General features: G+C 43.5%; 3 protein-coding genes across 3 annotated transcripts; 1 reads left to right on the forward strand and 2 right to left on the reverse strand.

Annotated features, from left to right (window-relative positions):
* Positions 1–568: 568 nt before the first annotated feature.
* LOC128502532 (ficolin-1-B-like) lies at positions 569–6,168 on the reverse strand. Its single transcript, XM_053472336.1, has 10 exons — positions 6,046–6,168; positions 5,115–5,240; positions 4,762–4,806; positions 4,533–4,586; positions 4,313–4,348; positions 3,947–3,970; positions 3,232–3,359; positions 2,625–2,754; positions 1,572–1,706; positions 569–882 (listed from the first exon to the last, which is right to left on the reverse strand). The coding sequence occupies exons 1-10, from the start codon at positions 6,125–6,127 to the stop codon at positions 632–634; spliced, it is 1,011 nt and encodes a 336-aa protein (XP_053328311.1). The 5' UTR covers positions 6,128–6,168; the 3' UTR covers positions 569–631.
* A 1,634-nt stretch (positions 6,169–7,802) lies between these two features.
* LOC128502533 (ficolin-2-like) lies at positions 7,803–11,965 on the reverse strand. The gene is made up of 8 exons (XM_053472337.1): positions 11,876–11,965; positions 11,353–11,466; positions 10,642–10,686; positions 10,167–10,205; positions 9,333–9,460; positions 9,070–9,199; positions 8,319–8,453; positions 7,803–8,195 (listed from the first exon to the last, which is right to left on the reverse strand). Exons 1-8 carry the CDS (start codon positions 11,943–11,945, stop codon positions 7,951–7,953), a joined length of 906 nt encoding a protein of 301 aa, XP_053328312.1. The 5' UTR covers positions 11,946–11,965; the 3' UTR covers positions 7,803–7,950.
* Positions 11,966–13,574: 1,609 nt separating this feature from the next.
* Positions 13,575–19,549, forward strand: NELFB (negative elongation factor complex member B). The gene is made up of 13 exons (XM_053472334.1): positions 13,575–13,854; positions 14,311–14,474; positions 14,686–14,785; positions 15,022–15,252; positions 15,553–15,738; positions 15,867–15,979; positions 16,061–16,163; positions 16,349–16,444; positions 16,742–16,884; positions 17,274–17,380; positions 17,585–17,726; positions 18,923–19,031; positions 19,105–19,549. Exons 1-13 carry the CDS (start codon positions 13,753–13,755, stop codon positions 19,243–19,245), a joined length of 1,737 nt encoding a protein of 578 aa, XP_053328309.1. The 5' UTR covers positions 13,575–13,752; the 3' UTR covers positions 19,246–19,549.
* Positions 19,550–23,724: the final 4,175 nt, after the last annotated feature.

Consider the following 23,724-nt stretch of genomic DNA (forward strand, 5'->3'; position numbering starts at 1 on the left):
AGAGCGGATTTAAAAAGGATGTTTTCTATAAGAAAACTCAAAGTTTACTCTTAATCATCATATAGAAAAATACTAAGGGTACAGATAAGAAAGTTTAATTAGTGGTAGATAAGTGGAGCAGCCTCCCAGCAGAAGTGGTAGAGGGTAATACAGTGAGGGTATTATACATGCATGGGATAGACATCCGGCTCCTGAATCTAAGACGAGACCAACAACTGATTAAGGTTTGAGTCGTTACAGCAGGAGAAACGGGCGACTACTTTTAAAGCATTCATCATTTTTGCCGGGAACACTTGATTGTCATGTGACACAAAAGCAGGCAACCTTTTCACAGAAGACTGGCGTTTAATGTAACCAAAGAGCAGATGTTTATTCCAGGGTGACCCCGACATTAAAAAACGGGACCCCATTTGCTACAAAAAATATAATTTCAACCAAAATAATAAAGGAGGCTTTTTTTTTTTTTAAATCGTTTTATTTTAATTAGCCTCAAAATTATGGGAAAACACAATAAAAACAACCAAAAACATCAAAAAAAAATTATAACTCAAACTCAAATGCCGGGAAAAATCGAAATCTGACAATTATATATTCTGGAATTCTCTCGAAATCCAACAATATTATCATTCATTCATTGTGCGGGGCGAAACTTCATTTCTGATGCCTTGAGAGAGTAGTTGGGACCTTTGAAGGTCGCCCAGATGATGCCTCCGGAGCCTCTGCTCTTTTTTTGTCGGTATTTTCCGTTGAGCGAGGACGATTTGCACGATTCGTGCCACCAGCCGCCTCCCCCGCCTTCCGCGCAGTTTGCATTTCCATCCAAATCATGGTCCTGATCTTTGGTGGAAAAATGTCTGTTATTTTGGGACGGAAACGCATCTCCTGCAGCAAAACAAAAATACTCATTTTTAGTTTATTTACAAAGGACCTACATTTATTCCATTAAAAATACATTTTCTTTATAGAATTCCAGTAGATTACGTAACAAATCCAGTATTTTGGCGTTCCATACATCATTCCGTTGTGTTTTTTATTTTTTTATTTTATTATTATAATTTTCTTTTAAATATACAAAAATAACAAAACATTTATGAATAAAAAGAATAAGAGAAAATGATTTTTTTTATAAATGGTGTAACTACAAGAAATATTGAATTATCGAAAAAATATAATTAAAATTTTGCATGCAGAAAAATACCGAGGTTACAGAAAAGGAATTTTAATTTGTGATTTAATTTGAATTTTAAAGAATATTTATTGTTATTGGTGTCTCTGGGGGTTGCACGGAATATTGAAGGCATCTCAGGCACTGAAGAGGTTAATTATGTCTTTTTATTTAAATATATATATTAATATTATCTAATATTAGAAATATATATATATATACATATAAAATAAGAGTATTTTGGAAATATAAGCTGATGGAGGTAGATTGGTGAATTCCAAATTTTAAACAAAATAAATTTAAAAAAAATTGTGATGAATAAAACTAATATTTTTTTTAATACATCGGAAAACTTTTTTGTAATAACTTTTTTTGTGTTTTTTTTGTGTGTTTTTTTTTTTATTACCTGCGTTACCCCCAGTAAATCTCCCAATCTGGAGGCTGTATTTGTCCTCTTCTCCTGCGATGAAGAAGTTGTCGTACGCGGCGTAGGCGCGATTGTTTTCAAAGTCTTGCAAATCGATTCTCAGCTGGAAATTTCCTGGAAATTAGAATTTTCGGGAATAATTATATATTTTTCCCATTGTTTATAGGAAATTCTTGTTGCTATTAGAAATACTAAATAGATTTGGGCACACGGGCCAAAAATGATTAAAATTTCTCGTTCTCGAGTCTTTTTCTTTGGGAAAACGAAATTTGATCTCCCTTCTCCATCACCTACTTTCCTTCCCTTCCCTTCCCTTTTTCTCTTTTTTTTCTCCCATTCTCCTTCTCCGCTGCTTCGCTGATTCTCTCCTCTTCCAATTACTTCCACGACAAGGTGGAGCCTCTGCCCATAACATGGCGGCGACCTCCCCCCCCCCATTTCTCCAACTCAAGAGCGAGGTTGTCCTCATGGTGAACTCAGAGGCTCCACTCTGTTGAGGAAGCGCTCAGAAGAAGAGATAATAATGCAAAAAGAAGAACTTAAAAATGAAGGAGAAGCGGTTGTCGGAGAAGTTAGAGAAAGGGTGAAAACCCAACAAATTTCATACAAATTAACAAATTTAACAAAATGTATTAATATTAAAATGAATTTCAAATAATAACGAGTCGCTGGGTCGGGGTAGGTTCGTCATCTTCAGGTCAAGATCAAAAACTCACCACAAAAAAACACAATAATCTGGTTATCCGCGAAGACAAAAGACAATGGCTGGATTTTCTCTAAACAAACCTAAAATGAAGAAGATAAACTCCATGCCAGATAATTTCTAGAAGACTCTCAATACCCATGAGAAGATGAGGGATACATTGAGACCAGGATTTAGACAACCCCGTTGACCTGTGATACGTGGCTTCAATTTCATGATCATGTTCATGGGACACAAAAAAACCATGGATGGATTTGGCCTTGGAGAGCCATGATTGTCACTCGTGATATAACAGAAGGTCACATTCATGTTAGAACGTTCATCTTCACCTGGAGATGTCATCTGATGGATATTTTCGTTTCCCAGCCAGAACTCACTCTGAAGATCCCCAAAACCTTTCTTGTACGATCCCCAGTTACGGTCCCAGTCCACAGACCCATCATAACGTCTCTGAAAGACCTGCAAAGAGTCCCCAAGACTTGAAGGCACTTCCTACCTGCTTCACTTGATCAGGATGGTCTTACAAAACCTCTCTTCATTTGGATGAATCTAATTGGGCGCTAGAAGGATGAACAGCTTATTGCGGGGTCCTAATGTGGTGCCTCAAGTTTCTTCTTACCATAAGAATTTGGGGAAATAAGAGATATTCTATAGAACGGTCCGGCCGAATGGGCCGAAAGTTCTGACTCTGGAACACGATTCACACGGGTTTGTCATCTGATTGTGGTTGGCGAAAGGGGATTAACCTGTAGCCTACTGCTCGGTTTCATGGAAGGTTGGGAAGCCCCTATGATGTCATCTCAAAAGACCACTCCATAGACTTGTAGTGTATTTTAGGATAAAAAGCTGCCATTCACTGTTTTTTTAGGGCTTTGGTTTCGTGAAATGAAGTGAACTGTGTTGAAGAGTCTTGGCTGTTGGGTTTTCCATACTCACGGTCCAACCTCCGCCATCGGTTTCCAAATCACACAAGACCCTCAGGGGTCTCTTGCCATCTGGGTAAATAGTGTACCAGCCGGAGAGGACCCAACCTTTATCTTGGAGCTCCTGACAACTCTTTGGACCTACGGACAGAGAAAGCGAGATAATCTTCCAGTATCAGGTGCTAAAAACACGCTTTCCCCTTATATTTAATTCACATGAACGGAATTACCAAAAAAATCAGATTTCAAACAAAATCAAATTTAAGGTGGGCGATTAATCAAAAACTCAGAACGTTCCAGAAAGTTGGTCATTGGACCGAAAAGGTTCCATTATCGGGGAGTGAGGATCATTTTTATACTGAGTGACATTTGATGGTCGCTGTGAATGGACCAAGAAACTCCTCATTCTTCAAGGTTCCAGTGGACAGTCTGAGGCCTGGACTCAACAGATATCTTTACAGAAAGGGTCATGGATACCTGGAATAGACTTCCAGTAGAGGTAGTACAAGCATAAACAGTAAAACAATTTAAGGAAGCTTGAAAGGAGCATAAAGTTCTTCTAAAGAATTAATAAAGAAAAAAGGGTTCTGGACAGAAGGGCCGAACGGTTCTTTTATGCCGTCACATATATGGATCTTTGTATTTTAAGAGCTTTCTTAGTCTGGTGCCCTTGGCGGTTGGGGTTGATTAGCGTTATTGTATTCTATATGTCATTAAAAGGTCCTCACCTTCAAGTGATTCGCCTTTGGTACCTGAAAGGGGAGAACAAGACGTTATTGAGGTCTGTTGGAGGTCCACCACCTGGGCCTCGTGTATGAGCACAGATGGCTTCTTCATGAGCAAATGTGGTTTCTACATTACCAAAGGTGGCTCCTTCATTAGCACAGGTGGCTCCTTCATTAGCACAGGTGGATACTTTGGAAATGGTTCTTGACCCACCTGTTATCATTGAGTAGCGATACTCTGAAGGAGACCAATACTGACCCAACATCTAAGGGCCATCTCTCTAACGCACAGCTTGGACACGCGCTCCACGACACGCACATCCATTCACACTGATCAGCCGGGGCACGTGGTCTTTAGCTCTCTAATACCCTTTGGTCCTTTGGCTCCATTAGACCCCCGATCTCCTGCAAACAGAAAGGTAAACGCACTTAATGATTTTCTCAACCAAAAAAACCCCAAATACCACAAATGTGTAAATTTATTTTATCTTCATGATTATAACATATTTTTGGACACCAGCAATGGTCGGTGACCCCCAGAGAGGCGCAGTTATTGTGTATTAAAGGTATATATTTTATTCTCTTTAACCTTTCTCTCCTTCTGGTCCTTTCACTCCCGGCGGTCCATCCAACCCATTTTCTCCTGGAAGCAGAAAATACTATTATTATTCATTAAACGGGTATGAAAATGGAGATTTTCAGAATAAGGAGAGTCATTGATGACGTTTGGGTTGACAACCTGCCCCCCCCCACCAGGAAGCCAATTAATAAACGGAATAATTCTAATTTATCGCCGTTAGAACGAACCATTGACTCACCGTCTAATCCCAGCTCACCGGGAGCTCCCGGAAACCCCCTCTCTCCTTTAAAAACAACAGAAACAGGAAAAATGTAAAAAAAAAATAAAAAAATTATCTGATTTACAAAACACCAGGCAGCAAATACATCAACTTCTCTGTAAAAAATTAAATTATTTTGCATTTTTCCCCAAAATATTAGATTTTTTTTTTTAATTGTAGTCTTTGCAATAGATGTAGTTTTTGGAGAGTGGCAAATAATATATATTTTTCCCCTTTGTAACTGTGGGGCTTTTTGGCCCAATTTCATGTTTTATAAATCAATTATTTATTTGCAATCGATACGACATTTTTAACCAATTGTTTGCAGCTACCTTTAGCGCCTTGTGGCCCCTGGTCGCCTTCGGGCCCTTGAGGTCCGCCGATCCCAGGGCATCCGTTAAGGAGGGCCAAAGTGTCTGAGAAAGTGTTTTTAATATGCTGTCGATCCGTCGCATTCGCTGCAAAGAGTAAGAGATCATCGGCCAGAGACGAGTTTATTAAACAGAATCTTCTCAGAGATTGCAACAAAGTAACAAATCAGTGATACATTTTACCTTCATTCATGAATAGAAACCAATGGATCGGTTTCTTATCTCATTCTTCTGTTGCCGGGCTGTCCTAGTACCTAGAAACATAGAAACCCAGAACCTGCCGGCAGATCGGCCCCCGGCGGCCCCCGTCTACTCTCCCGTTTCTCCTGCTGTAAAGACTCAAACCTTAATCAGCCGTTGGTCTCGTCTTAGATTCAGGAGCCGTATGCCTATCCCATGCATGTTTAATACCCTCGCTGTATTACGCTCTACCACCTCTGCTGGGAGGCTGTTCCACTTATCCACCACCATCTCAGTAAAGTTACTTACGATAAATGTATCTTAGCTCGATATAGCCAGAATCTAATTAGATCATAAAAGGGCACATTTAAAAATTTTGTTCAGGCAAAATGTGAAAAAGAATGAAAAGATGTGACGGAAAAAATGAAAATTCGCTGTAGGGATTCTTTTTGGTTACAGAATAGATTGTAGGTGCATGGAACAGACTTCCAGCAGAGGTGGTTGGATTTAATACAGGAGGGTTACTGAATACCTGATATGGACTCATAGTTGTCCTAAGCAGGGTAGGTAATAATGGGTTAATTAGATAGTAAGTCAGTGGTGGTCACCAGACTGAGGTTGTAATTGTGGGTCGCTCCGCGGTCCGATGTCCCCCCATCTTCAGTTAAGAATGGGGTCTCTTTTGTCAGGATTTAGCCGAGACCCGGTTTACCTGCACATGTTCCCTCGGTCTGCGCGGACACCGCAGTGACCCAGACGAGGAAGGCCAGGCCGGCGGATCCCAGTCCCTTCATGGCTGCTTCCAGTCTGTCTGCGCTCTCGCACTGGGAATGAAACGCTCTCAGCAAACATCATCCTCGTGAGATTTCTCTGCAGAGTTTCTGGCGGCGCGGGTCGGGGTCCTCGTGCCAAGCAGGTCATTGACTTGCGTCGTCACCCCGGGGTTGGCAGAAAAACGTCTGGAATCTCTCAGTATTCGTCACCGAGGTTAATGAAAGAACAAAAAATAAACATTGCAGCAAAAAAAAAAGTGAAATTTAAAGTGAGATTTACTATCAAATTAGGAGAAAAATCTAAAACTAGAGGGTCGGAGGCTGGGATGGAACGGAAGGAGGTTTTACTTTACTGAGAGGGTGGTAGATAAGTGGAACAGCCTCCCGGCAGAAGTGGTAGAGGGTAACGACTGAGAACGGGGAGGTGAGGGGAAATATGTTGCATTGTACAGATTAACGGAAATAATTGTTGAATGTTGTGTGAATTTGATGGGGGGGGTGCGAAGGGACGGGGATTACGATGATGAGGAAATAAAGGGTGGGTATAGAGATGATGAGATATTAGGGCGCATGAAGATAGAGGGGGTGATTGTGGTGCAGTACGGGGTGATGATGGCAGGGAATGGAGATGATGATGGGGGGGAATATGATGATGGAGGGTGTGAATATGGGGGTTGGGATGAATTACCTCCCAGGAGGGCCCAGTCCATCACGTGAGGTCAGGGGCCACAGTGATATTTGGGACTATGAGCTTTCCTATTTCATTTCTCGATTCTGAACAAACAACATTGGGGGGGGTGAGAACCCGCCATGTGCCGCATGCCCAAAAACGGCCCCATGGAATGCGGTGTGGCATGGTGTTGAATTATTTCCAGGGCTGGTTTTCGTTCCCAGTCCGGCCCCTGGGACAGGTGACTCCGGTCTCATGAGAAGATTCTTCCTCGTCGGTCCGGTTCCTCCGGTAGATTGATGTTTTTCTTGGTTCGGCTCGTGTCGGTGGAGGAAGCCAGGACCGCAGGGTTTAAGGTCACGGGGCTACCAACCAACGTGCCGGAAAGAAAATGTTTTTATACGCAGAGACGGAACTTGGCTGGCCGAGGCCTGACCGAGGACAGCACCCCAGCCGCCCCCCTACCGCCCGCCGCCGCCGCCGCGGCCACTATCTACCATACTGCGAGCCGGGATATGACATCATACAGGCATAGGATTACACGTGAGGAGGCTCACGGCAGGGCGCCGGTTAAACAGGATCATTAAAAAAAAGAAGCAAAAATAAATAGTATATTAAAAGTGAATGTGCCTGCAGATCGGCCCCAGCCGGCCCCCGTCTAGTCGTCCGTTTCTAGACTCAGTCGTTGGTCTCGTCTTAGATTCAGGAGCCGTATGTCTATCCCATGCAAGTTTAATACCCTCACTGTGTTACCCTCTACCACTTCTGCTGGGAGGCTGTTCCACCTATCTACCACCCACTCAGTAAAAGAAAATCTTTATCCATTACATGTATGAATATGTTCAGTAGCCACAAATTCCAAGTATATGATGTAACATTAAGCCATAATGACATCTGATTGTGATGAATAAAGAGACTAGAATCGGATCATTGTTTGTGGATCTGTTACGTTTTAACCTTCGCCGTTTTTCTATTTAACTCCGATCGATTCAGATCACGAAGCAGAACGGTGAGGAAACGCCGGTGTTTTGGGTGTAAGGTTAGGTCAGATAAACAAAATTTTATTGGAATAAAAGCCATAAAAACCATAAGCAGTAAAAGAGGGGCGAATTAAGTGAAGCCGACGCGTTTCGCGCTCTCATCGTCATCCATTCCTCCTCCTGCCTTTGCTGCGTCAGTGAACGGCTCGGATCTTCATCTCCGAGTGTTTGTAGGAGTAGAAATTGTTTTTGGCTGTCCTCCAGTTCACTCCGTATTGGATTCCGTTATTTAGATGATAGAGCCCATTGAGGTTTGAATAGAAGCAGCTGTTGAACCACCAGCCCGCCTTGGTGGTAATGGCGCACGGCCCGCCGTTCAGGTCGTTGTCTCGATCTTTGGTGCTGAAGTTCATGTTATTGTGATAAATCAACGCGTCTCCTAATTAAAGACGGTGCAGAGATGAGAGATTTCACCAAAGACACCCCTTCTTCTAAATGTTAATTGTATAAATGATTACAATGAGACCCCCCCCCGGTCACCGGTGGGACGCGATCTCCTCACCTGCATTCCCCTCCTTGAAATCTCCCAGCGATAATTTATAAAGATCGGACTCTCCAGAAACCTTAAAGGATGAATATTTAGCCACGTATTTCGTGTTTTCAAAGTCTTGTAGATCAACCTGTAGCTCCCACGTACCTGCGGAGAGAGGCGGAGAGAGAGGCGGAGGGAGAGGCGGAGAGAGACAGAGAGAGAGGCGGAGAGTGGCGGAGAGAGGCGGAGAGATGCAGAGGGAGGCAGAGAGAGGCGGAGAGAGAGGCGGAGAGTGGCGGAGAGAGAGGCGGAGAGTGGCGGAGAGAGGCGGAGAGAGGCAGAGGGAGGCGGAGGGAGGCGGAGAGAGGCGGAGAGTGGCGGAGAGAGGCAGAGAGAGAGAGATGCGGAGAGGGGTGGAGAGAGGCAGAGGGAGGCGGAGAGAGAGAGAGGCGGAGAGGGGTGGAGAGAGGCACAATCAGTGTGTGCTTGCGAGTATGAATAAGTGTGTGTTAGTGTAAGCATGTGTAAGCATGTGTGAATGCGTGTTAGTGTCAGTGTGTTTATGTGTGTGTACACATGTGCGCCAATGCGTCTGTTGGGAAGGAGAAGAGGCCGATGGGGCCACTTGACTTTACTTGCCATCCGGGCCAAAAGCTGCCAGCCCTCCCCTGAACACCAAAGTCCCCTTTATCTGGAAATTATATATATATTCGTTTTGTTTTGGCCCAAAATTTGCAGCTTAGAAGTTCAACAAACGATGAGTAACCATGGCGATTATTACCTGAAGACGTCAGGGTGTGGAGATTTTCGTTTCCCAGCCAAAACTCGTTGAGGCGACTTCCAAACCCCACCTTGTAAGAATTCCAGTCACGAAAGAAGTCCACCGACCCGTCCCAGCGTCTCTGGAAGACCTAGACCAAGAACGAGCAACGGATCAAAGGCGTTCCGGCGGAACAGGAGGGACATCTTTCACCTTACAGAGAGGCAGCGCATGCACAGCGGATAATCAGAAGCGTTTAGAGCGGCAGGTTCCAGCAGACGTACTATCCAGCCTCCTCCGTCGGTGTGCATGTCGCACAGCACCTTCAGCGGGGTCCGGCCGTCGGGGTATACGGTGTACCAGTCGCTCAGCACGGCCCCCTGGTGCTGCAGCTCCTTACAGTTCCTTGGGGCTGAAAGATAAAAATAACTTTTATTTTCTCGTTCCTGGGACCCAACATAGAAAGCTAGAAACTTCTGGCAGACCGGCCCTCGAGGGCCTTCCTGTTTTCCCTTCTACAAAGATTCAAGGTCATTGGTCTCGTCTTAGATTCAGGAGCCGTATGTCTGTCCCATGCATGTTTAATCCCCTCACTGTATTACCCTCTACCACCTCTGCTGGGAGGCTGTTCCATTTATCCTCCTTTATCTTTAAACTCCTTTAAACTTTAAGACAATATGTACTTCTTTATAAGTCTCTGTTTTTATTCACTTGAGAAGCTCTCCCTTTCAGTGCGCCAAGAAAAACAGCAGATCCTTAATCCGTTCCTGTTCTAATATCTTATATGTGATCTGGGATTTAACCCTTTCCAGCACAGTTCTATATGCTATTCCAATGGATACTTTAATGCATTATGGGCAAGCGGTAGAGTTCCTGGGTCACAGTCCACCAAAATGACCCATGAATATCATGACGACCTTGCAACAGTTGAAGCAGAGAGGTTCTTGATCTACGCGTTACCTGGAACCCCGATTCTGTGCACGGAGACTCCGCTACTGTCTAGGGCAGCAGATAACCCCATTATTACCCTCTCACGGTTAACAATAAAAATCCGATGGTATTTATCATCGACGCTTTTGTAGATCTGTCCCGAGGAAGCTCCGGGGTCTTTCACTCACTATATGACGAGTCCTGAGCGCCGACGTCCCCCTTCTCTCCTGTATTGGAAAACATCCAAGTCGCGTCAGTTCTTCTCTATATATTACACAATGTTTCCTTCTTTAATAAATCAACGTTATATCATATTCACTGTTATTATATAAGGGGGGGGTATAAATGCCCATTTTGGGGGCAGAAGAAGTCAAGGAGGAGACCCTAGTGGCAAAAAAGATTCAAGAGAGGAGGAGACAGGGAGAGAGCGCTAAAGATTCACCCGAACCACGAGCCACGAGATGTAAAAAGGACCCCTATAGAGAAAAGGGTATTTAAAGGGTTTATAGCTAAATGTAGCAGAATTGTAGTGGTTAGTCACGCTATACACACAGCCCATTGCCCCCATGCTATACATGCTATCTGTCACCATAATAAAACAAAAAGTATCCTTAATAATAAATTAATCCAATATTTTTTCTGTATCGCTCTCTTCTCACCCACCTTTTTGTCCCGGGGGGCCGGCCTTTCCTGCGTCTCCGCTGGAACCTTTGGGACGGAGGAGGGAAAAGCCGTATAAATTCTCCCCGGTGTGCAAAACACGGGCGACGTTACCGAGTCAAGATTTAGATTTGATTAGCCTTTTAAACTTAAACTTGGATCAGCGAACACAAGGTTTCATTGGAGCACAGGAGTGATGGGAGTGATAAAGGGCCATTGGAACACAGGAGTGATGGGAGTGATAAAGGGCCGTTGGAACACAGGAGTGATGGGAGTGATAAAGGGCCATTGGAGCACAGGAGTGATGGGAGTGATAAAGGGCCATTGGAGCACAGGAGTGATGGGAGTGATAAAGGGCCATTGGAACACAGGAGTGATGGGAGTGATAAAGGGCCGTTGGAACACAGGAGTGATGGGAGTGATAAAGGGCTTCCATTAAAAATCAAGACATTTACAACATTAACCCCGCCTGTGCTGGATTTCCGATCCATTTCATTTTATTTTATTGGCCAAAATTTGCTTTTCTTTCAAAAACAAGGACATTTCTAACTGACCCAAGCTTCTAACCATTAGTGTTAAATGTAAATACACGTTTGGCGTAATTAGCTTTTGTGGGATTAAATCCATCGCTTCTCTTAGGTGTCAGAAGCCGATATTTTTGTCTCAGGCTGTAGACTATAGTTTGTTGAGCTCTTATTGTGTAGAAAGTGTTACCTTTCTGCCCTGGGGATCCAACGTCCCCTTTCAGACCATTAGACCCTGGACTCCCCGGACATCCTCTGAGTATAGTCAGCTTCTCCGAGTCGCCAATTCCTAGAACTTTCACTTCTATGAAAAAATAGGAAAACAAAAACATAGAAACCCAGATCGGCCCCCGGCGGCCCCCGTCTAGTCGCCCCATTCTGCTGTAAAGACTCAAACCTTAATCAGTCGTTGGTCTCGTCTTAGATTCAGGAGCCGTACGTCTATCCCATGCATGTTTAATCCCCTCACTGTATTACCCTCTACCACCTCTGCTGGGAGGCTGTCCCCCAGTCTCTGTTAAGTAAAACTTCCTTGCATTACATTTATCGTTGCTGTAATTCGGAAGTCACTGCAGGGGTTATAAGAACCATTAGTTATATACTAATCGGAATAAAGCAACATAGTAAAGTCCGGTGCGACTTATATTGAAGTCGTATTTAAGAATTAAGAGAGATCGTGAAGTTGGCGCGACGTCTGTGGAGAGGAGACTGACCTGGGCACGAGTCCTCGGCATTAGCCAGCGTGGCCCCCAGCCAGAGGATTAGGGCCGCTGCGCTCAGCATGGCAAACCCTCCGTCCTGACAATCGCAGCTGAATAAACCGCAGTAAGTCGGAGCTTCTTATTATATAAACCCGGCAGCTCCTCCCTATCCAAATTCCTCCTTTCATTTTACAAAAACACGTCCGTTTTGGCCAAAATCTGTTTTTTTTCTTATTTATTTAATTATTTTTTAAATAAAAAACAGAACAAGCAAAAGTTATCGATTAACTTTTATGTATATATTACATCCCGACAGAAATAAGTAAAAAATAGTATTTAAACGGCACCATGCATGGGATAGACATACGGCTCCTGAATCTAAGACGAGACCAACGACTGATTAAGGTTTGGGGCCGGCGGGGGCCGATCTGCCGGCGGGATCTTTGTATCAGTCTCAGGGTTTTTGCCCCAATCCCAGTATGTTATGGTTGAGCTCCCTGCTTGAATGCAGGTGACTCAAGTACGTGTAAATTTGAAATAATGAAAAGAAGTTTCCATGAGGGCCGGTGTTAGACCCGTTTGTGTAACACATTTGGAGAGTCGCTACATAGAATCTTCACGGTGGGCTATTAAAGGGTTAATATTTCGAGGGCCTCAGGGGCCGCTCATTTAGAAGGTACGGATATGAGTGACCCGTGGTTCCAAAAAGAGGGGAATAATCCATCTTGTTGGCACGTCTCCTTGGGGAATACGGACGGTTATAAGGGTCGTTGAATTGGGTCGTTATTACCCATACACACAAGGAATGCCTCGCGCATGATTAAAAAACCCATTTATAACAACCAGGAGGGAAAAAAAGCAAAAATATTAAAATAACGGGCAACAGACGTGTTATAATGCCAAAAACAATACTTTATTTATACCCAAAATTTAAAGTTTTTTTAATATATATTTTTATATAAATTATATATTAATAATAATGCAATAATAATTTATAATAAAAAATAAAATCGTGTCTTTTTTTATTATTAAATATTTATTTAATGCATTTAAGATTTATACAAATCTGTTTAACTCCGGGACGCCAGCCCCGTAATCAGGTTATATACACGGCATACGTGGGGTCTCACAAAAAAAGATTTAAATGTTTTTATTTATTATTTCTTTTATTAAATACAATGTTTTCTGAAAGAATTGAAGAAAAATCATTAAGTTTTAGCATTGCCTCAGCTTCGGTGTTATTTACTTTCTAAATGTATCTGTGACACCTGATCTTTTAAAAACATTTTTTTTAAAATATTTCTTCCTACGTTGGAGTGAGTAATTACATTTATTGTTATGTATTAATATTTATTACGTTTGGGAAATTACAAGTTTATTGTTGAAAATGACTGTATCCAGAAGAGTTATAATATTTAAAACTTGTGGTTTTGGAAAATTTTGATTTTTTAAAAATGTATTTATTTGTTTAACGGTTATAAATATTTGATTAATATTCAAATATCCAGAAGATGGGTAAAAAAACATAGCAAAACTACAAAGGTCTGTCTAATAGTGGATTTTTTTTGGGGGGGGGGGGATTGGGGCTGTGACAGTCGGATGGTATGCCATCAGTAAAGGCATTGTGGACAGCTGTTGCTATGGTAATCACCATGCCGGAACTAAGTGAATCAGGCTTGAGATGCTGGAGGATGGAGTTGGCTGCTGGACCGGAAGTTTGTGTTTGTTGCCAGTTTGAGGAGGAAGTACTGCTGTAATTTGATTGCGGAGCCCGGGATCGGTGAGCTTTGTCCTGTGTGATCGCCCAGGGCCCCACGGAGTGTGTTTCGGGCCAGACACCCCATCAGGGGCGGAACTAGACGGGCCGGGCAGCCAAGCAGGGCTTCAGGATGTTCTCTGGGCTGCCAGAGCTCGGTGTGGCCAACGGGGAGGATCTGAAGGAGACTCTGACCAGCTGTACCGAGCCCCTGAAGGCCATAGAGCAGTTCCAGGTACAGACTAACTGCCCCCAGAGACCTATCACTCCTCCCAACAGATAAACTACCCCCAGAGACCTGTCACCCCCTTTCTTACCAGACTGTCCCAGAGACCTGTCACCCCTCCCAACAGATCAACTGCCCCCAGAGACCTGTCACCCCTCCCAACAGATCAACTGCCCCCAGAGACTTGTCACCCCTCCCAACAGATCAACTGCCCCCAGAGACCTGTCACCCCTCCCAACAGATCAACTGCCCCCAGAGACCTGTCACCCCTCCCAACAGACTAACTCTCGCAGGGATATGTGACCCTCTGATGGACAGACAGCCCCATTGATATCTCACACTTTCCTAGAGCAGACCGCTCATCTAGACGTCCCAGAAAAAGTTAACCATACCATCTGGATCGTGGACTCTTCACATACTACACGTTACACTGAAACACTTCACGTCTGTTTGCGGTCCCCTTAGATTGAGAATGGAGTGCTGCTTCCGTCCCTCCAGTCCGCGCTGCCCTTTCTGGACCTTCACAGCATCCCCAGGCTGGAGTTTCATCAGAGTGTCTTCGATGAGCTTCGGGAGAAGCTGCTGGAGAGAATTTCTGTCATTGCATCCGAAGGGAAAGATGAAGAAAGGTAAAAATCTGGTCCCCGGAATCCCTGCCTTAACTTTATCCATAAACATCACGCTATCAGATGCTTGGAATTCTACGTTCCTATAAATGACTTAATATTTGGACTTAAGCCAAATCCGCGGATATTTTTAAGAAATTGCCTTGAGTAGTAGAATTGAGTTCTTTCTGTTGTTTTTTGTTGCCGATACATTTCTAACTCTCGGTCATTACAGGTACAGCAAACTGGAAGAGCTTTTAGAGAAATGCTTTACCTTGGTAAAGATGCCATCCATACAGCCGGTCGTCATGTGTGTAATGAAACATCTGCCAAAGGTAGGTCTGTCCTCAGCGACTGATACCCAAAAATACGTAGAATTAAATACATCTAAGACAGTGCTTTTCTGCTTTTTTTTGATCGCAAATATTGTAAACAGACTACAAGGTTGTTGTATCCTAATCTCACAAGTGATGTCACCACAATTAGGAATAACTGTTTCATTTCTAAACCGCATCTTGATCTGATTTGTATGGTTTTTTAGCGGTAACTGATGTAATTGTACTAATGACAGGTGCCTGAAAAGAAGCTGAAATTGGTGATGGCGGATAAAGATTTGTACAAGGCCTGCGCGGTGGAAGTGAAGAGGCAAATTTGGCAAGATAACCAGGCCCTGTTCGGAGACGAGGTGTCCCCCTTGCTGAAACAATACATCCTGGAGAAGGAGAATGTTCTGCTCAGCAACGATCTCTCTGTCCTTCACAACTTTTTCAGTCTTTCTCCCAAAGGGAGGCGTCAGGGTGAGGTAGGAGCTGAGCTCTGCATCCCCCCCCGCTAAGTTCATACGTGTGTTACATGACGTGCTGTGCAGTTACCGCATGTTAACGGTATTTCCATTTGCCTTCAGCGAAGTATGCAAGACAAGTAGCCGCTTGGGAGATCATTAGCGCCTGTGATTAATACTTTCTCTGTTGGAGAGCAGACTCGGTTCTTGTTTTGCAGATAAATATATTTTAAACTCGCTTTAATTGGGGGACTGATTGAAATGAGTTGATTTACCAGGAAATGCTGGATCTCTGCGTTACTCTTGTTTCGGCTGTTTTAGGTGGTACAGAAACTGACCCAAATGATTGGGAAGAATGTCAAGCTGTATGACATGGTCCTGCAGTTCCTACGGACACTCTTTCTGAGAACGCGCAATGTGCATTACTGCACCCTGCGGGCCGAGCTGCTGATGTCCCTCCATGACCTGGACATTAGTGAGATCTGCTCCGTGGACCCCTGTCACAAGGTACAGAACCGTTAGCGCTGGTTTTCAGCGACATCATCAGAAGGCAAATTATTTGTGTAGGGCTGTGGGCCATATTTAGCATAAAATGTGTTTGTAAACCTCCTAACGTGTCTCTTTAAACTGTACAGTTCACCTGGTGTCTGGACGCCTGTATCCGCGAGAAGTTCGTCGATGCCAAAAGGGCGCGTGAGCTGCAGGGCTTTTTGGACGGAGTGAAAAAGGGGCAGGAGCAAGTGCTTGGGTGAGACTATTTCTCTAACACTCAGCCGTTCCTGTACTCGCCCGTTTGTGTTGCGTAACATGTAAATCTCCTCCACCACAGAGACCTGTCCATGATCCTTTGCGATCCGTTTGCTATCAATACTTTGGCTCTGAGTACCATCCGAAATCTGCAGGAACTCATCAGCCAGGAGTCGTTACCCAGAGTAGGTACCCAAGTGTCCCCCCCCAAAAACCCTGTGTAATTCATACACTATACTGTGTAGTAATAGGTCCTTTATTATATTAAAACACTATAGAATAAATATTATATACGTATATTTTATACATTGGTAAAAGTAATCTGTGTTCATTTCTGTATTTGTTTGATTTTTAATCCTTCTCCCTGTAGGACAGCCCAGAACTTCTCCTGCTCCTTCGGATGCTTTCTCTTGGACACGGAGCTTGGGATATGATAGACAGCCAGGTCTTCCGGGAACCCAAGCTGGTAAGGAGACCCAGAGGAGACATAACTGCACCCAGCATGCACTTGGCTTTTATATTGCAGACACTTTAGTCCAGTGCTACTTACTCTCAATTAGCAAACCCTACATTTCCACCCTGTATATTTACCTATGAATGTGCTGTATATTTATTAAGGGAACTAAGATGCAACCACCATAAATCAATAGGGGGTCTCACCAGCTTGGACTAATCCATTTGACAGCTGCTGGCATACGTCAGTAGTTATGAGACTTTGTCACTAGTTCCGTTGCCTTGATCTCATTACCTGCCTTTCTCCAAGGATCCCGAACTTATCACCAAATTCCTGCCTCTGCTGATGTCGCTGGTGGTGGACGACTACACGTTCAGCGTAGAACACAAGTTACCGACAGAGGACAAGGCGCCGGTCACCTATCCGAACACGCTGCCAGAACCCTTCACAAAGTGCGTGAGCTGGGGGGGCACTGACTGGGGTGGGCATCTTCCATTAAGGTAGCAGAGATACAGCAGTGAGTTTCCACTCCTCCCTCATACCTTCAGAACTCTTCCCACTTCGTTGTAATTGACAGTAGATCCAGCCGTCGTCGACTCGGACCGCTTTCTCCATTTTTATATTTGAGAAACGTTCTGTCTGTGAGAAGCGGAGTCTGTTCAGCTGATTGCTACGCAGGCAGAGATTTGCTGCTCGTTTCCAACAACAGGCCCCAGTCATACAATAAAACACAAAGTAACCCCCTGCTTTACACTTTGCAAATTAATTGGGTACTTATCAATATTTAAGTAATAATAATATTAATGGTAATAGTCGTGTGATGCCAATCAATGTGTCTCAGATTCATCCAGGAGAACCGAATCGCTTGTGAAGTAGGACTATACTACATACTACACATCACCAAGCAGAGGAACAAGAACTCCTTGCTCCGAGTGCTCCCGGCTCTGAGTAAGTAATGCCATTTTATGCCACAATGTACAGCGTTCTAAGGCCATGATCCTGGCCCGAGATAATCAACACTTCCGTCTCGGAATATCGTTACACTAAAGGGTTTTTATTTAGCTACTTGGTGCGTATTACCCTTATTACCCCCGGAAGGTGGTGAGTGTGGATTTTATTGTAAGCTTTTTTTCCTCCCTCTCTCTCTTTCAGAGGAGACGTACGGTGACACGTCGCTCACAGACATTTTCCTGCATCTCTTCACCAGTAACCTCACTCTGCTTTCCGAGGAATTCGGCTCTGAAGAATTTTGTACCGGCGTTTTTGACGGCTTCTTTCTGACGGCAATCGCAAAGTGAGTTCCGCTGCCGGTTCTCCTCCCATTTAAGGAAGCCACCAGCGTGTCTACAATCCCTTTTAATGAAATGACTGACAGTGATGACAAAAGATGTCTTGGACAATAAAAGTGTCCTGGAATATTTGCTATAGGGTAACACATCGATTCATCGTGCCACACTGTGCCAGTATTTGGGGGTTTATGAATTATATCTACCCTTACTGAGTTTCAGATCCAAATGCCTGCTCGGCCAGTGCCTGAGAGCGCCACACACTTACCTTTACAGTAAATTAACCCCGGACGCACGCTGCATATAGTATACCGTGCGGCCCTACTGAGGTCATTAACACCCAGCGACCTGCCTGCTGTCACACATATTGTTTTAGGGCTCCCTAGTTTGGATGAACCAAATTTTCGTTTCTGAACAAAAGACCTCAAGCAGTTTTGGCCTCCCTTACCTCCTAAGAGAGAGGCCGATGCGCTAAGCCCGCAGGTCACTGGGGGTTAACCTGCCTCCTTTGCAAGCATAGAGCGGACTGTATTGCGTGCGCGATGTACGGTGACATTTACCAAAGGGCCGCAGAGCAATCATTAACAAAATGTAAATAGCGCTTTTCAATCGGCAGCCACATCTGACTGCTGTCTAATTACCATGAAATGCGTCACGCTTTTTGTTTCTTTAATCCGCGTTATGTGTTTTAGATTGTACACGAATGTCTGTTTGCTTTAGCACAGAACTGGCACCAGCTCCCTCTGTGATATTACAATGTCCTTGTAGTCCTATGTTCCACCGGACACAGATGCGTTCGTCTAGCGTGTTATTCGTGTCGCGTGAATAATGTTATTTTATGGTAAAAACTTAATGTAAATTTTAGTCACCCAAATTTCCTGCGGACGTCTGTCCGAGTGCAAGGCTTTCATTTGTTTGTGGGACACCTTAATTATACAGAGAAACAATTATATCTTGTGGCCTTAATCAGCTGGCCAGCGTTTGAAAACACTTTGCTCATAACCTTGACTGTGCAGTCGAGCAGGTGTTAAAGTAATGTGGCCTGCTTTATAAAATCTTATCACCTCAGCTGGAAGGCAGTTCCATCCATTAACTTCTACTGCTTCTCTTTGTAATTTGTCTGCATTTATAAAGAAATTTCAAGGCATTATGTTTAAGGTTTAACAATCCTTCCCGCCGTATAATCTGGTTTCTATCTCTGTAGGAAGGAAAATGTACACCGGCACGTCCTGCGGCTACTACTTCACCTGCACCACAAGGTGGCGCCAGCCAAGCTGGAGTCACTACATAAAGCCTTGGAGCCTACCAAAACGGTATGTGGGGGGTCTTCCTATGAATGGAGTTGAGATTAAGTGTTTGGTTTCTAATGGTTCTCTCTTTCCATAGAGTGGAGACCCCGTGAAGGAACTACACACTCAGTTAAGTGAGAAGTTGCAGCAGAAAAAACCAAGCCCCCCACCTCCAGACCCGGAGACCCCGAGCATGGATCTCTCCTTGCACAGCGTGTCCACAACGCCCATTATTTAACACGGTCTTGAATTAGGTCTCTTTTCGTTGTATGGCTAGCCGTTCTCTTGCCACATTGACTAGCCCTGTTTCTAATGGGAAGACTGTCACCTAGTGGCCATGGGAGCCTTCACCCCTTCATGCCTGTACCAACTTCAGACTCTGGACCACTTCACTCAGAAAGGGGGGCATCCTTGGATGCGAAAAGCATGTAGTTTCCTCTCCCATCCCAAACCCTGCTTAGTTTTAAATACAGTCATTTGTAGACATATTTTGAATTTTATTTTTTACATTTCTCAAATAAAAATCTGTTTGGTTAATAGTATTGTGAGAGGCTGTCTTTAGTGTAACTCCGGCAACAGAGATGTTAGAGGGCAGTTGTGACATTAGCTTATATGATCCTAAAATTCATATACAGATCTTTGTGTTTTACTGGCAGAATGGCGGGAAAATGTATTTATCGACAATAATAGTCTCTATCACCGTGCACAAATAAGTTACTGCAATGGGAAATGATGACTCTGCATATGATGTCACACAAGTAGAGACAGAGCCAGTGACTCAATTGTATTTTCTGATGTGCACTTCTGCTGCGTATGCAATTTCCAACTCATTTATATTATATTTTGGCCCTGGGAGTTCAAGCACGGGGTTAACACACAGGAACAACCTGTTGGCAGGTGAATTCTAAGCAAATGTATTGGCATCCTTTCAGGTAGTTATCTGTACACAGTAATAACTAAAATTGGCACATTTATAGAATAGTTGGCATATAAAATAACATTGTAACTGGATGGATAAAAGGACATTGGCCCATCGGGCGTAACCCACAGGAAGTTTATTGGTACTGGTTTGGTATTTTACTGGCATCTCGTGTTGGGAGGAAAGTTAGGGTTTTGGTTATTGTAGCTTGATTTGGTGGCAAAGAAAATCAACATGGGGGGTCTGTTGACCGTTTGTCTATTCATTGTCCTCGTCCTCATCCATGGCTGAAAGTAATATTTTTGGAATGTCTTCAGGGAGCGCTTGTTCTGAGAATTTGTCCTCAAATGACAGCGAGAGATCTACAATCTCATGGAGGGGATAGGGCTGGCTCTTCCCATTTGAATGCTCATAGATGGTGCCACCAGATCTGGGGGGGAATGGGACCTTTTGAAGTTGGTCCAGCTCAGAATGACAATGATTTGGAAGAGCGATGGACCTCTTTAGAGCACTTTTGCTGAAAGAAGGGCCGCGAGGAGTGCATGGTTTCATACCACGTACATTGTCACCCTTGACTTGCCCTTCCCCATTGAAACCAGTTTGAGGCAATGAAGTCCAGTCAATGCTGTTGTCAGGCGTGAACTCAAATCTGAGTTTTGGAATAAAGATTGCATTTTCATCTGTACTTTTTGTCAGGAACAGGATGCCCTGACTTTTTCTTACCAATTCGCTTTGATCTGACCAACTATTTGGAGGTTTTGATGTAGAACCGGTGGCGAAGTCTTCATGGCATGTTTCACCCTTAATCACCTTCAGGTCCTGCACGCTCTCTGTGTGATCCTGAATGTTGGCAAGGTCTCTGTTTGGGACTGAATCTCTATAATCGCTCTTAGGGAGGTCTGCGTTATTATTTGCAGGCAGAAAAGCCTTCTGTAAATCAACCTGCGCGGAATAAACGTTATCTCTGGGGCTGAGGCAGATAAACACTTTTGCACCTACTGTAGAAGGCATATTGTGGTTTTCTTCTTTTAAGCCACTTTCCTCAGCACTTTGTAACATTGTTATGGTTGTTGGCTCCATTGTCTGTGATTTTAGGATTTGATGGGGTGAACCGTGTGGGGTCTTGTCCTTTACATGCTTGTTGTCCACTCTGGGCAAATGGGCTTGGCTGCTTTCTGCAAACATGTGACTACTAACAGATGACATCTTTAGCCCATCACTGTTTCTTTGGCCATCAGTCACTTCTTTATCAGTGGATATACTTTGGTGGTTTGCTGTTGGTCGTGGTGTCTTACCATGCTCGTTCTCCTGAGCTTCTTCGAAGAAACAAACGTCGGCTTCCTTGGGATCTTTAAAGGATGGACCTCGGACTTCCTCAGGTTGTTCAAAGAAAGGATCGCTGCAACCTTTTGATTCCTTGAAGGGTTGAGTGTTGGCTTCTTTGGGTTCATCAGAGGAACCACCATTAATAACTTGCGGCTCTTTTACAGAATGACAATGGGCTTCCTGGAGTTCATTTAAAGAATCATTGGTGGCTTCTGGAGGCTCTTTGCATGAACTTACGGTGGCTTCCTGGATCTCTACCAAGAAACAGCCATTGGCTACGTGAGGCTCTTGGAAGGAACAATCTTGAGACAGTTTGGAAGAACCCAAATTGGCTTCTGGTAGTCCTTTGCAGGGATTAGAATGGACCTGTGCGGTATTGTCACAAATGTTTACATTGCCCTGCTCTGTGTTTTGGGGGTGAATTGATGATAACTTGTTTAAGTCTTTGTGGTTTGCCCCTTCTGTACCAGACTTACATTTCTTATGAGTCAAAACCAAATCGTTCATCCGTTGAGTTAACAGATGACTCCCTGGGCCTTTTTTCTGGTATGGAGAGGAGCTGACACTCTTCCCCCTGGGTGGATATTAAAATGAACATATAAGATTTAAACATTTCACATAATCTGTCACCTCAATAAATAAAGGTATTTCTCCAATTAGGACATTTTATATATTTATGCCACACATTATTAAAATAGCGTGTACGAGATCTGTACTTCAAATTCAGAAGGTTTATGAAAATAGAGGTTTCTGAGCACTGTACGGCAATCTGTACAAAACACAGGGGCACTTTAGCCAATTTTGTGACATCCATGTTCTTATAAAATAAAAAAAAAATAAAAAAGAATGTGACACAGGCTGTATACACTGCGTGACCAAGAATCCGTTTGCTGACATGGGGCTGCTGGATAGTGTTGGGTGCGAGGCATGAGAGAAGAAGAACAAAACTGTCCATGTATGTTATTTCAATGATGAGAGAAAAAATATACACACCGTATATTTATATATTTGTCAATTCAATGACAGACACATAAGCTAATTAGTAGATGACGCTTTCTTATTAGATCTAACATATAAAATGACTGGTTATTTTACTTATGAGTAATCCCACCTGGCATCGCCGGCTGCCTCTCTTCTCTTGTATAAGTCTGCAACTGGAAGCGGCTGTTTGGCTGAAGGCACGGACGGTGCGCTCCGTCCACCAGTTACAGCCGAGTGCTTACTAGGTGTCCCGTGGGGATTCAAACCCAGCCTCCTGTTACCTGGGCGTACAAAAAAAAGCCCAAAATAATATTAATAACCTGCAGATGACTTCTGTAAATGATGGTGCACGTTGTTGGACAAGACAACAGACAATTTATTAAAATATTAAAATGACCCCATATTAATAATTATGAAGAAGTCCCTTTTCTGAAGCCACTGCCCTGTATTATGACCTTCTTTGGTTGCCACCCACCTGACAGAGGACAACGTGGTGCTGGTGGAGAAAATGTCTTGTTTCTCTCTGGGTCCACAAGTTTCAACCTTTTAGGAACACAATATATAAATATTGTTAAAAAAAAAAGAAATACAATGTTGAAGTATACATACTTGCGCTGATACCCTATACGTACTTCACCCTCAACCAGACCATCCACCATCTACCTACGCTGGGTACAACCACCTCCACAAAAATAAAAAGTTCTGCTAGATCTAGATAAGCCATATGGACAAAATTGGGGCAGAGAAGTACCTTCTATCCAGAGGAAAATCAACAAAAGTATTTAAGAGGCTAAAAGACCGAGAGAGAGAAGAAAAGACTTAGAAACAAGCACAAAAAAAGAGAATTCAATCAGCTTTACTCACTGACAAAAAATACATTTGATGTCATCAAAATGGTTTTTTTTGGTACACGGGATTCAAAAATCACTATATTTTATTTAAATCTAAAAAACAAATATATATAATTTGTAGTTTTATGTGGGTTTTCTGCTTTAATTGGTTATACAGACTGGAGACCTATCAACATCCCCAGATAGCAACAAAAACCATGTAAACTTTAAATTCCTTTCACTGAGGTGGGGGAGAATTTTAAAATATTAGCTGCAATTATTCCTTAGTAAATCCTAAGCCTAAGTGTTACCTGGCTGTGTTAGCGCATGTACTCGCAAACTGTTTAAATGTCTAGCAGCTGATGTGAAAAATGGTATTTAATATCACGCAACCTTTGATCTACGGCCAAAGAGTTTGGATCGCTGAGATTAATTGAGGTGTATAAAGCAAAGTGTACTTTGGAAGGCACTGACTTACGCAAACATGACTGTTATCTTGTTTGGTACCTACCTTGCCTTTTTAATCCTCACAGGTATCAACGCGTGTGCGCTCTGCCCTGGATGCCACGGTTGTTGGGGTATTTGGGTAGCCTGGATCTTCTCCTTGATAAGCCCAGAGCCGGCGCTCACTGCTGCCCTCTGTTAAAAAGAAATGGACGTC

The sequence above is a fragment of the Spea bombifrons genome, chromosome 8, assembly GCF_027358695.1.
Source record: "Spea bombifrons isolate aSpeBom1 chromosome 8, aSpeBom1.2.pri, whole genome shotgun sequence".
In the NCBI taxonomy this organism is placed as follows: Eukaryota; Metazoa; Chordata; class Amphibia; order Anura; family Pelobatidae; genus Spea; species Spea bombifrons.